The 14,708-nt window shown below is 38.7% G+C and overlaps 1 protein-coding gene across 1 annotated transcript; it reads right to left on the bottom strand.

Moving 5' to 3' along the window:
• Positions 1-7,100: 7,100 nt before the first annotated feature.
• LOC141421395 (disintegrin and metalloproteinase domain-containing protein 20-like) lies at positions 7,101-9,675 on the bottom strand. The gene has a single exon (XM_074066961.1). The coding sequence runs from the start codon at positions 9,673-9,675 to the stop codon at positions 7,468-7,470; it is 2,208 nt and encodes a 735-aa protein (XP_073923062.1). The 3' UTR covers positions 7,101-7,467.
• Positions 9,676-14,708: the final 5,033 nt, after the last annotated feature.

Here is a 14,708-nt window from a genome sequence, read left to right on the forward strand (position 1 = left end):
AGAAATGATTGACTGCTTTTTTTTTAGTTTGTATGCCATGTGAGGAAACATAATGTGAGCCAGGCACCAGTAGCTCACACCTGTAATTCTAGTTACTCAGGAGGCAGAGACCAAGAAGCAGGACCCTATCTTGAAAAAAAACCATCACAAATAAAGGGCCAGTGGAGTGTCTCAAGGTGTAGGCCCTGAGTTCAAACTCCAGTACTGTTAAAAAAAAAAGAAAGAAAACAGAATCTGATACTTTATTTCCCTCTCATCTACATCTACTCTGATGTCCCAGATGGTACTTGGAAACACATTGCTATCCCTACCAATAGAACTACAATGAGGCTACCTCACACTCAATATTGGGTACTTGAAACTGAATGTAATTAGGAGCAAATAAGTATGGGTAATGGCACTACCATTATGAGAAGATATTATTACAAATTTATGTCTTTCATAATTAGCAAGATTTGGTAGTGGTATCTGTGAATTTTCAAGTAATTATAAGAAATTAGACATTGCAGTAATGAATTTTTAATGAAACTCTTTACACACATTAAGACTATGCATTCTAATTTTTGTCAAGCTATAGAAATTGAATGCTGTATCTGAGGACTCTGGGATCCATGACCATGGGGAAAGGCTTGATCTTTTATTTTAGAATTGGTGTATGGAAATGAGTCAACTTTATTTTTAGATCATTTATCAAAGCTCATGGTGATGTTTTTGATGTAGAATACATTTACTATTGAAAAAGAAATATTTTGAGAGAAAATATGAGCACACTGAGTTGATTCTTTTAAGGTTAACATGCAACATTAATAAAGGGACATATATATCTATTCTAATCTGTCTTCAAGCAAATCAGCTGAGATTTATGGACCAGCAATTATTTGTAGAGCCATTATGTAAAAGCCTCAAATTGATTATTAGGATGATATGAAGAAATTCTACAGCAACATACTAAAATACTATTTGTACAATAAACAATGGTATGTAAGGAAAGAATGAGAAATGGATCAGGTGGGCACTTGGAGCAGAGACATAGTCTAGCCTATTCAATAAAAATAAGAGTCATGCACTGGACTACAGAAAAGGACCACTGGTTAGTTTCTTTATACACGTACAGGTATGCACAGGGGAAAGTAACCCAAATCAGAAACTTCTGAAATGGAACTTTTCCAAAGTTGGTAAGAATCAGAATATTTGTAGTAAAATTTGTAAGTATGTTATTTTCTGTTGAAGTTTATAATCAAAGGAAAACTGTGGTACTGTTTATACTTTTTCCTGAAATAAAAGGACCCGTTGTATACAGCACTTTGGAATTATCCAGTCAAAGCCCCTGCTGTGTGCACATGGGGAAACTGCAGACCAGTGCTCAGCCCCAACCAGGGAGGCTTAGCAACTAAGAAAGATAAGCTGTGGTTAGGTCACTCATCTGTCCTTGGTCCCTGGTGATAATGGCTAAAGGTCAATGTTTGTCCTTCTTTAGGGTTGGGACAGGAGAGGGGGTTTCCAGTAGGCCTCCTACAAGGGGGAGGGAGTGTGGTCCTAAGATGGCTGCCCTTATGTTCACCCTAACATTCCTGCCTTTTGATACATGTATATTTTTGGGAAAGGGATGATGACAGTCTGTTAACGGTTTCCTGCTGAACCTGGGTATTGAGGTCTCTTAGGGAGCCAAGGGTATTGGCAGGGTCTTTTTTGTCTTAGATGGCTATAGCAGGCTTGGTAGAGGAACAGGATCAAGTTGATCTGTTTTTGGGTAGTGTCCTGGAAAAAAGCTGGAGCCTCTGGGAAACAAGCCAAGAGAGTGTTTGAAAGAGACAAGGTCTAATAGTCAGCAAAGTTATGTATAGTTAAACAATCCCAGTCCCAGATCATCAGGTGTGTTCTGGTTGACCATTATCTTAGGGTTTTGAGAGGGGTTCTGGGGCAGATGCTATCACTGTCATATCATAACTTGAGGGGAGCAATTTGTTTCCCATGAGATGATTCCTCCTTCTCCAGGATGCAACCTCATCCTTATAGGTAATTGTCTTCATTTGGAGGAGTGTTTTGTCCTGTTCCTCTTTTCCTTACTGAAAGTTTCAGTCCCTTGTCATAAAGATGTTACAGATCATTCTTGTCCTTTCTTGATTCCAAGGTGGCTATCATAGAGAATGGCTCAGAGCAAACGCCAACAGGTACAAAATGGAGGCAGAGACGCCAAACTTTTTCCTGTGTGTAGTTAATTTATGGACCCAAGTAAGGAGTCAGTGCTATTGAGCAAAAGCAGTTTAAGCCCCTCTTATGGTTCCCCCTTTATGTTTGAACATTTCTTAATCTTGAGGGAATTATGGTTTTTTGGCTGGTGATAAATTAGTACAGAAAGACGGGACAGCTGACAGTAAAGTCAAAAGTACTTGTTTAAGTCTAAAAGTAGAAACAGAGTAAGTAAAAGTCAGAAGACTTGCAGTTAAATAATCTGTGGGGGGGACCTATTTTAAAATAACTTCATGAGACTAAAATATGTGTTTAGAGTCAGCAAAAATAGTCATTTTTGTCTCTACTTAAATAGAAGGCCTTGGCCAAACAATATGAGTTTGCCTTTTATCAGATGTGCCTAAAGAGCTTAGCTGTCTAGTAGCCATGTGTAAGAATACTTCTTTAAAACCTCACTCTTTGTGAGGTCTGGCACAAGTGACTCCATCTAGATTGTGACAGCTTTCCCCACTTGACTCCCAACTGTCTCTGAGCAGTTTCCTCTGAAGGTTTTGCCAATTAACCATTATGGTTAATGAAAGTCTCTCATCATCAAGATTAGCTTTTCCCCCTCTAGATTGTTTAAGCTGATCCTCCATAGGAGGGGAAACAACAGGCAGGTCTGGGGTGAGTCTGTGCAAATAAGACCCATTTGGCCAAATTGTAAGCAACTGAGAGATTTAGAAGTGGGCTTACCTGGTATCCATTTTTAATTCTGTCTTATAGATGATGTCATGACATCTTAAAAGTGCTGTAGAATGTCAACAAACAGCAGTTAAAAGTTTTACAAGGAAAATACAAAAAAATCCAACAAAAGCAAATATTTAAAAAGCTGACTCAATTGATAAGTAAGTACTTCTTAGAGTCATTTTGGGGGAATTTGATTGTAAATGTTTCAGAGATGGGCCCAGATTGTGAATGACAAGACTTAGAATAGGCTTGGTTAAAGTACTAAAAAGCAATTAGCAATTATCAGAATATCTAGTTATTTTTAAAGCATACAGCATGTTAGGAAAATAATTATGACTGACAGTATCACAACAGCAACACTAAGTGCTCCTTGTTAGAAGGCCACCCCACTAGTAAAAGGCATTAAGAGAAATTTTTTTAAAAATAAGAAATCTAACCTTGCTCCAACCGATGTGCTGTTTGGGAAAAGGGCTCAGGAACATGGTGCTACACTGCCAATGCTCAAGAAAAAAAATCTCCCTATCATCTTAAGCACTGATGTGCATTCCTTTAAGCTGAGTGAATGGGTTTGGATAAAGGAGTAAAATCTTCAGCCTCTCCAGCCTCGATGGAGAGGGGCCTATTCGGTGATCCTGACTACACTCACAACATTCAAGGTGATGGAGATCACCCCGTGGATCCACCACACCAGAGTGAAGAAAGCAGTTCTAGAGTAGGAGAGTCAACTGGACTCTAATAATCCACTCAAACTAACTTTAACGAGGGGACACTCAGCCTTGCCCTAGTCACAAACCAGAAGCTGATTAGTCAACTCATGGTGGAAGCTTGAGGAATCAACTAAACAGACAATTGATGGGCTTCTGGTTCTCATAGTGTTCTGTAGTGATACTTCAACCTGCCATCCTTTGCAGGTTCTTGATCTCTGTTCTTGATATTGTAACCTTGCTTTGCTTTGGTCAATAGGGATAACAGTAACTGCCCCAGCAGGGTAAAGCCAGATCAAAAGGGTTCTCTGACAGTTTTCTTTTTCTCTCCTACTAGCAGGATATGTCATTGTTTTTGGTTGCTTCTATTTTGGGTTCCTTTTGCAAACCTGAACCCCTTGTCCTATAAGTTGTGCTTACTTACTACTTGGACTAAAAAAAATCACAGATAAAATGAAAAAGATTACTCATGTTCCAGTTCAGACTTGAAAAAGGGTAAAATCCTGACAATTTGCTTAGAGGATGGTTCTCTATAAGTGGAGGATTTAAAACAATGTTTGGAGCTGTATTGGGCTGTCTTATACTCCCGTGCTTGCTAAAACTGGTCATGCAGTCCATATCAACCCTGATAGAAGCCATAGTGTAACAGAAATTGGACACACAGTTATATGTGTTGCAAGGTTACCAAAAAGTAAATCCTATCCCTAAGGATAAAAGAGATGACACATTTTGAAAAATAAAATGTCGAAGAATCAAAGGGGGGAATGACTATTTTCCTGGGATTTACTGTGTCTGGTAGTCACCTTGGTTTCTCCACTCTGGGTCTACAGGCAACTTTCTGCTAGCTCTGAAAAGTTTCAAGCCTTCACCTAGCTCTGCAACGTTTACTGTCACTGTGACCACATTCTGTAGGGGTTGGAAACCAACTCTGTAAGTATTTAACCCAGCTCCTGACCCAGATCGGGGCTCAGGACTTTGAGAAATTACTTCTCTTCAGTCTGCTAGCATAAAAAATTCTCTGCTTCCTAAAAATGTTCTTGATGACTTTGTTTCCTTTGCTCTTTCCAGCAACATTTCTACAAAGAAATCTTTTGACCATTCTTAATATTTTTGTGGCTTCTTTTCACAACTTTGATATTCTTCCTCTCACAATGGATTGCTCTCATCTGTGTTTTTTTTTTTAATCCTCACCCCTTTCCCACTTTCCTTATTGGCCATAACTCTTATCTTCTTTATGGCTTCCTTGCTCCTTCTCCTCCATGTTTCCAGCTGTTTCTAAACAGTAAAAAGTTATATGGGAGCTCGAGACTCTGAAGTGTTCTGCCCTCATATTGAGTAAATAACTGCAATTCTGTTGAGAAGAGTGTGAAGAGTTTGTCTCAAATACCTGGAATCAGTAGATATTGCTTTTAAACATGGCTTAACACTGACAATGCCACACTTTATGATTTATGTCTCATGAGTGGAATCATCAAATACTATTTAGAAATACCAGATCACATTGTGCCTCAAGTTGTAACAGTAAGTTCACTATTTGAATAAACACAGAGAAAACTACACCCAAACATACTACAGATAAAACAGTTTGATGGAAACAAAGTCCTTCACAAATACCACACACAAAAAAAAAGATCAATAAGGCTATGAGCAATTATTGGGAGAAGAAATAGGAAAACAAGGCCTTCAGATCCACAGTTACCATGCTTTGGCAAACAGGCTGTTCAATCATAAACAAAATAACTATCTTCCTAATAGGATACAGTGTGGTTTCAATAATTGCCTTCAGATCAGGAAAAAACAGCCTAGTTTAGTAAATGGTCATCTAGTTACTTTTAGTAGGTAGTGGTGTCAGGTGCAAATGTAGCTAAGGATGTTGAGATATGCTAAGTAAACAGGCTCTCAGAATTATTTTGGATGAAGATCCACATTAGTCTTCCACATAGGGGATCTGAGCAAGAAACACTGGTCAACAGCTCTAATATAGACAACCTATAATGTCACAGTGGCAACCTCACCTATTCTCTGCTTGTGTGTCCTTCCTTTCCCCTTTAGTGGATCCCTGATCCAGACTCTAAGATATGAACATGAGGCCTTTGTTACTTAAAAAAAAAGTGTAATCTTTATCACTCTTTAGATCCTACTTTAGTGAACTATTCTGAAGTGATTTTTTTCAGTTTCCTTTCATCTATATTTTGTCTGTATATGTAAATGTCATATACATATATAATTTATACACAGGCTGTATTTAGTTAATGCAATCCCATGCCTTCAATCATCATAGGCATTAAGAAATGTGCTACATTATGGCCCATGACTCCGTATGGGATGGTTTAATAAAGAGAAAATGTCAAAGGCTTTATATGTGGAATATCCCAGGTTTAGCATGACCCAAGAATAAAAATAAGAGTGATGACAGATAGCAGCTAGCACATATTCAGTGCCTATAATATTCCAGGATTTTCTTAGGTGCTATCAGAAATATCAATTACTTTTGGAGAAGTTCTTTTGTCTCTAAATGTTACATATAGTAAACAAAAGTCAGAACGATTTATACTGTCTATATCCATCTACACAGCAAGTTTCAGAATCACTATTGAGATTTAAGATGGCTAAAACACAGTTTTTTTAGTCCTCCATCTGTATCATTGACAAATTTCACTTAGTATGCTTATAACTTTTACAATAGCAATAAAATGGACAAATAACAAAAGCTTGTGCACACCAGTTGGAAACACTGTGACAGTGTTAAAACTGGTGTGAAATAATTCAATAAAAATTTGGAATTTCGGGGTACTTATCAAAGGTACATTCTTTCTAGGGAGCCAAAGTCACTTGCTCCATTGTATCTTTAACCTTGTCACTACAACAACCAGTTATAATAAGGAAAATTATGGTACTGAACATTCAGCACACTCTTGCAAGTATCCCATCCAATAAATCTAGAAAATAGTTCCATATAAGAGGCATGTGAAGGGAGAGCAATGTTGCTGGCTCTGATGCAATAAACATCATGCCTTGAGCAAGCAGTCTGTGGGGCAAGCTGCTTTTACACAGCCTAACTAAATTTGTGAGCAGGAACTGCAAGACCATCTTTGCAGCTGCAGAAGAGGCTTGGTGGTATTTCTCAGGAGTCCCCACCTGCAGCAAAAACACACTGAGAACAGGTGACAAAACTACAATAAATGCACACTTCGGAGACCAGCGAACTTTGGAGGGATGAGGAATAAAGGAGGAGCTAAAAGAGCAATAAAAAGGTAAAAGGGGAAACCCAAAGCATTTCACCAGACTACTGGTTTCTGGGTCCCTGCTACTTGACTCTCTGAGCAGCTTTTGCTTTCGCTTTGTAACTATAAAGAAATCTGCTTTAACTTTGCCAGTGCTCCTAGTTTTAGTTCTTTAAAGTTTAGAGAACAAGAAACCACAGTAGCCGAGCACCTCGGACCTGTCTATCATCATCTAGAAAATTTAGAACCCACATCTTAAATAATCATAGTTTGTCTTGTTAGGGAATGTAAGACTTTCTGCCTCACCTATAGTAGTATTAAGAATATGACAATGGCCGGGACCGTAGCTCAGTGGTAGTGGAGTTGCCTAGCATGAGCAAGTCTCTGGATTTAATTTCCAGAACTGAAAAGAGAGTGGAAATGAAGTGCTAAATGAATTTAAACACACAGACCAATTTCTACTCTCCCAGTGACTTTATTTCATGATGAAACCTCAAATCACAAAATGACTATGGAATTTTCAGAGGGGGATCATTGACTATTTCTTCCAGGAATTTACAGTATGATTTTGTTCACGGTGTGACTCCCATTTCTGTTTACACAGTTTGAAAACTTCCACATCAGCGCTTTCGCTTGCGACGCTTTACAAGTTTTTTTCTTTTTGTGAGTCCACCAAAAAGAAACGTGAACATCAGAAGAATTAAACGAAAACACATTATAATGAGTATCTTGTTGGTAGTCACAAGTATGTTGGCTCTAATACGTTGTTGTTGTACGTTAGGTGGAGGGCCACTCTCTGGACTACCACCCAATCCAACCTCTTGACATGTTGGTGGTTTCCAACCAGGCATACAGTGACAGTTTTTGTTATTGTTACACACCCCTTTGAAATTGCATTTCTTTACATCACAGTCAAAATGCATGTCTTGGTGAAAAGTGCAGTTCTGTCTGAGACAGAATTGTGCTGGGCCACAGGTTGAACCATCTACTACAAGCCCCATTTCTGGCACCTCCGACCCAACGTGCGTATCATATCCAAAGCAATGGTCCTCTTTAGCACCGTATACTTTTATATGACGAAATGTGGTGTGCTCACCTCCTCCAGGGATTTCTCTGACACCATCACAGTGCAGCATTCCACAAAAAACATCATCTTCTTCACATTTAAAAGGCAAGATTCCCGGATCTTGCATTCTAATCCCACAGTTTCCAAATCGATCACCTACTACATTTAATTTTTTGTAGCATTCTGGCGAGCCATCTTTTGCTTGGTATCCAAAGAGGGCTTTGCATTGCATGTCACGGTCACTGCAGTTTCCTCTCACACAGACAGATAGCGCTGAACATGGGGTTCCATCCTGGATATAATAGTCGTTTGGGCAAATTTCTGACTTTCCATTACAATATTCTGGCAGATCACAAATACCATTTATATCTCTGCAAACAAACCCAGAGGGTGCATGTTTACAGCTTTTGCAGCAACCTCCTGAGTCACAAACACTGCCACTCGTGAATTGGCAGTCGGTTGTACAACACTTATCAAATGTACATTCTTTTAAGGAGCCACAGTCACATTGCTCCCTTGTATCTTTGACCTTGTCCCCACAACGACCAGTTATATAAGGAAAATTATGATATGGAACATTCAGAAGATTCATGCAAGTATCCCACCCAACAAATCTAGAAATTAGTTCCACATAAGTACAATTGCTCATCATATCTAGAAGACTAGGCGTCTGAGCCATGACACAATTGCTTCTTCGATAACAAATACAACCTGGTTCATCATGGATCGCTCCAAAGTTATGACCTAATCCATGTGCTACAATAGTTGCGGCCAAAAATATGTGATACCTTGTTGCATACACATATAATGCTCCCCAATTTGGGTTGCATAACCCATTATGATTGGCAAAATAATTGGCTCCTTTAATTTCATGTCCTGTTAGAAGCACTGAAGTGGAATGTGGAATCTGAGTGAACCAACGATGCCATTTCCACAAACCAAACTCACTTACAGCATTTGGAACATTTCCCTTATATAAGTTAACCATATCTTTAACTTCCCAGATGAATATAACCCTTAAAAAAATGTTGTAATTGACTGGTCTGAAAATGGAATGGAGGATGCTGGTCATAATCACTATCCTCTCTACTATTCTGGTTCTATTTCTGTCCTGATGGGTTAATGATATAGAAGTTGTGAAGTGAAGTTTTACGTGCTTCATGTGTCTTCTCCACAAATAGACGGTGCCTGCTCTAGGACTTTCAGCAAGTTGTATCTCTTCAAGTAGTTGATTTGTCTCTTCATCTTCAACGCTACACTTTTCAGTCTCTTCTGACACAAGGAGAGAAAGCACATGCTCAAATTTGGAAGAAGCCTTCAATGGTTTGATTTCATAAGAAAAGTCATCCACCTGCAGCATGCCTCGCAGACCTCCATAGCAGGTGTCCAGTGTAGCCATGGACCCAGGAACCCCTTCCAGGTAGCTGTAGTAATAACAGTCTTGAGGGACAAAGGGGTAGTTCTCCTCCATGGCGCCTTGGTCATTATCAGTAATAACAGGAAAATGTCTGGGCAGGAAGTTTTTCTTTCGCTTCATATGGATCACGTGTCTTTGGCCCCGGAAGCGCATGGTATAAGAGAGCTGGTCTGGCATGTCACTTCCACCCCTTTTGCGGGGCACCTTCCTGGGGATCACAACTTCAGAAGAAGTGAAGCGCCATCCTGGTGGGGCACAGGAGCAACAGACAGGGGTCAGGAGCATCCAGAACACTGGCAGCCACAGAGCACCTGTCAAAAGAACCTGGGCCCAAGCAGGCCCCATGAGGAAGGGGAGCCTTGGACCAAAGCACAAGCAGTCAAGTGGAAGACAGGCAAGAGTATCCCTAAGACATGGACTTTCCCATCAGGGCAGCTGGGAGGAGAGTAAAGTGAGGCTGCTGGCTTGGCAGTCCCTGAGATGTGAAGGGGGAGGGTTAAGCTATTACATAACAATGCTGTGCTCCTTAGAGGATTCTGTGCTCAGTGACATGGGGATCCTAGGGCCCCAGGGTATTTGGGAGGTACTTGGAAAATAGTGTACACCTAGGCCAAAAAGTCTCCTGTCCTAAAGGGAAGTCATAAGTGTAGGATGAATAAGTAGACTTGGTGGAATGTGAGGACAGACGTGAATTTTTTTCTCAAAGCCATATGAGGTAAGATTCAATGTTTGAGGAAGATAGGAAGCTTAAACAGAAGTAAGAATTCCTTTTGGGAATTTTGGGTGAGTTTTAGTGTTTCTAGAAATTGAACCAAGTGTTGGGTGATTGATAGAATATAAGACTAAACAGATGGCATGAAAGGAAAAATTTAGGTGTGGATCAATATTTTCTTACCAAGTTCAACCTTACCTTTCCCGTGATCTTGTGAATCGATTTCATTCGTAAGAAGTTATATACAGACTCTTCTTGTCTGTGAATGTTCATAGCAGCATTATTCCTAAGTTTATTCCACATACCAGAGACAAAGAACCAGTCCTTAATAAACGATAAACAAATTTGTGTATTCAGTGCGATGGTTTTCTGTGTTGACATGAACAGATTTCTAATAGATGGCAAGAGCATGGATGAATCTCACAGATATGAGAGAAAGAAGACAGACCAAACAGTGTGCTTAACTTGTGATTTAATTTGGGTGAAGTTCTGGAATAGGGCATGGAATCTATGGGATTGGTAATGTACTCAGTAGTTTCCTAGTGTGATTGTTCAGGAATGCGGCATGAAGGATCTTTCTGAAGTGAAGGAAAATATCAGTTAGGATTCTAATTCACACGGTGGTTTCAAATGGAAACTCATCAATCTGCATCCTTAAAATGGTTACCTTTTATGGTATTCTAGGTATACTATCAATGAGTTAGTGTTTAACAAGGGTCTGAGTTTAACTTCTTTTCGAGCAATTCTAGACTTAGCACATCACTAACTCAAAAGCCATCTTCCTTACCTTTTCAGAAATCATTTCAACCTAGAACTATGTAAATATGTGATATGGAAATAAATACATGTAAACCCAGATCAACACAGGAAGTTGATGACTTCAACTTATCTCCTTCATTTTTCCCTCTTTTAGGTCATTCTTTCTAGTTTGGAAGAGTATCGCACAGTAATATTTAAAAATCAATTAAGAACGTACTAGATTTCAGATGTGTTTCATAAAATACATGGGAATATTTTAAAATTAGTACAAGCAAAATATTTTAAAAGTTCCAACTACAACTCTACATCAGCTTTGAATCAATTAGCCATGAGGAGAAAAAGTAATTTCTAAGAAAGCATAATTCATGAAGGGGGTGCAGGAATGAACCTAATTTTAATGGGTATGAATTGCATAATTGGGTAATTCATACATTAAGTATGCATTAAGAATTATGTTATTAAAAATATCAACATACCAAAAGGATTGGGTCATTTGGAGAAACTGTAGTAACCAGTAATTCGGTTATTATAGCATAACCAGAAAATGTTGACTTATCTGTGAGAATAAGGACGATAGGAGAAAGGTAATGATGGAAAGGTAGTTAGGCTACTTTTAATATTCAGGTCCTAGAAAATGCTGTCAGGAACCTTCCCAGACAGAGTATTGCTAAGCTCATGGAGCATTCAATTACCTGAAGAGGACTGTTTACACACATAGGAGAACACAGAAATGAGTTTCTAGTTGAATGATCCTGTGTGTGTGTGTATTTTTCAGATCTACTACCCTGGCACATTTCAAGCATTCAATACATTATTGTTAACAATAAGTCACCATAATGCACATTAAATCTCTCAAGAACTTACTCATCTGGCATAACTCAAAATTTGTATCCTTTGACCAGTATCTCCATTTGTCTTCCCCAGTTCCTGGAAACACAATCTACTCTCTGCTTCTATGAGTTAGAATATTGTAGGTTCCTCATCTAACTGAGATAATGCAATATTTGATATTAGGATAATGTACTCTAAGTTCATCCATATTGTCACAAATGACTTCCTATTTTAATCTGAATAATACTCCATTGTGTGTGTGTATGCACATACATGCACACACACAATGGAGTATTACATATATCTAATATTATATTTATTATCTATACCATATTCTCTTTAACCATTCATCCATCAATGGACTCTTTGGTTGTTTCCATATTTCTGCTATTGTGGAGAGTGCTGTAATGAACTTCGGAGTACAGATACCTTCAAGAAGTTGTGATTCGATTTTCTTTGGGTATATACCCAGAAGAGGGATTGCAAAATGATATGGTAGTTCTATTTTCAATACCTGAGGAACCTTCTGTTTTAGTTAGCTAAAACAATGACTTCTTGTGTTAGTTAGCTTTCCTTAGCTGTAACAAAATCTCTGAGAAAACTACTTAATGTAAAGAATTATTTATTTTGTTTAGTTTTTTAAGAAGCCTCCAGATTGTTTTCCAAAGAGGTTGTACTAGCTTACATTCCCACCAGCAGTGTACGAGTGTTTCTTTTTCCCGGCATCCTTGCCAACATTTGTTGGTGGTGGTGCTCTTGATGATAGCTATTCTAATAGGAGTTGAGGTGGAATCTTAGTGTGGTTTTGTTTTGCATTTCCTGTAAGGCCAGGGATGGTGAGCACTTTTTCATGTTCCTTTTGACCATTTGCACTCTTCCTTGAAAAAGTTCTGTTTCATTCAGTTGCCCACTTCTTTATTGGCTCATTGATTTGGGGGAAGTTTAGTGTTTTGAGCTTCCTGTATATTCTGGTTATCAGTCCTTTGTCTGATTTATAACTAGCAAATTTTTTCTCCCACTCTCTGGGTGGTCTGTTCAATTTAGAAACCATTTCTTTTGTTGTTCAGAAGCTTTTTAATTTCATGTAGTCCCATTTGTCCACACTTTCTCTTAGTTGTTAGGCTGCTGGAATTCTACTGAGGAAGTCCTTGCTTATACCTATTGCTTCTAGAGTATTCCTGCAGATCTGCCATATGATCCAGCAATACCACTCTTAGGGATATACCCAAAGGAATGCGACTCAGGTTATCACAAAGGCACCTGCATACCCATGCAGAACTATTCACAATAGCCTAGCTATAGAAACAGCCAAGATACCCCATTGTCAATGAATGGATTAAGAAAATATGGTATTTATACACAATGATATTTTATTCAGCCACAAAGAAGTATGAAATTTGTCATTCACAAGTAAATGAATAGAACTGGAGAACATCATCTTAAGCATAGTTAGGCAAGCTCAGAAGGCCAAAAATCTCTCTTATATGTGGATTATAGCTCTGAAATAAATGCAGTAGTACTATTGTAGATGGGTCACACACTAAGGGGAGAACGTGTATGGGAGGAATAGGGATAGGAAAGGAAACTTAAAAGTTAAATGTGGTTGATGTGCTCATTGTAGAGGAGCAAATGTAGTAATATTAAACTGGCAGAAGCCACTCTGGGAAGTGGACCAGGAAGTAGTGAAGAGGTCTGATAGAGATGAACCATGTGGGTTGCAATGCACAAGTGCATGGAGGCAACGCTAGGAATCTCTCTGTATAACTATCTTATCTCCAACTAGCAAAAACTCTATGTCTTCCTTATTATCTCTTACGTTGTCTCTTCAACAAAATTGAAGAACAAGAGGGTAGAACAGGTTCTGTCTGGAAGCAGGTGGGGGCAGGGAAAGGTGGCCCAAACAACATATACACATGTGAGATGTGAGTAAATGTAAAAATGATAAAATGAAAAATAAAACAAAGCAAAACAATAAAAAGAATTATTTATTTTGGCTCAACGGTTTCAGAGGTTTCAGTCTATCATGGTGGGAAGTGTGTGGCAGAGAAGCTCACTTCAGAGTAGTCAGGAAGCTGAGATAATGTCTGTCCTAGCTCCCTCTCCTTTTCCCTCTTTTATTCCACTGGGACCCCTACCCTAATTGGATAGTGCTACACACACTCAAGGCAGGTCTTCCCCCACCTCAGATAATCTTCTCTGGAAACACACTCACAGACACATCTAGAGGTGTGCTTTACTAATCTTCTAATCACTTCTCAATCCAATCAAATTAATAATCAAGATTAACCATCGCACTGCACCAATCTACTTTCCTGCCAACAGTGAACGAGGCTTCTCTCTTCTCCACATCTTCACCAACATGTTATTTCTTATATTTTTAAAATACAATTTGTCCAAATGTGTATGAGATGATTTCAATTTTGTGTTTGGATTTGCATTTCTCTGATGATTAGTGACGTTGATTTTCATATACTTCTTGGTCATTTCTATGTGTTCTTTGGAGGAATGTGTATTCAGGTTATTTTTCTCATTTTCAATCAGATTATTCCGGTTTTTGTTTTCTAGTATTGAGGTTTCTTAGTTACTTATAGATTCTGGATCAATCCCTCTTCTGTAATTCCTTGCAGCCACTGTTCTTTTTATTGTGTCCATGTCTTTGCCTTTCTAGAATGTCACATAGTTGAAATCATGTTGTATGTAGTCTTTCCTAGTAGTATACATTAAGGTCTCTCCATGCCTTTTCATGGCTTCATAGCAGCTTTTATATTTACTTTTTAGCCCTGGATAGTATTCTATTATCCGAATATACACAGTTTATCCCTTCACCTACTAAAGGACATACTGATTTTTTCCAAGTTTTGAAAACTATGAATACAGCTATTATAATTTTTGCACAAGTTTTTGTGGAGGCAAAAGTTCTCAGATATGTTAGCCCCCTCACCTCTTTAGGCTGCCCAGGGCAGAAGTGAAGCAAAGCAGTAGGTTCTGCTGCATGGAGCTGTGAAACACTGAAAACTCAGTGGGCTCAAAGCCCTTAAGAAAATTTGAAACAAAGATCATACATGGAAGTAAATCA

Source organism: Castor canadensis, chromosome 3 (genome assembly GCF_047511655.1).
Source record: "Castor canadensis chromosome 3, mCasCan1.hap1v2, whole genome shotgun sequence".
NCBI lineage: Eukaryota > Metazoa > Chordata > Mammalia > Rodentia > Castoridae > Castor > Castor canadensis.

Bases quoted from the DNA above. Each gene is read 5' to 3' on its own strand.
- LOC141421395 (XM_074066961.1), bottom strand. From the start codon at position 9,675: ATGGGGCCTGCTTGGGCCCAGGTTCTTTTGACAGGTGCTCTGTGGCTG.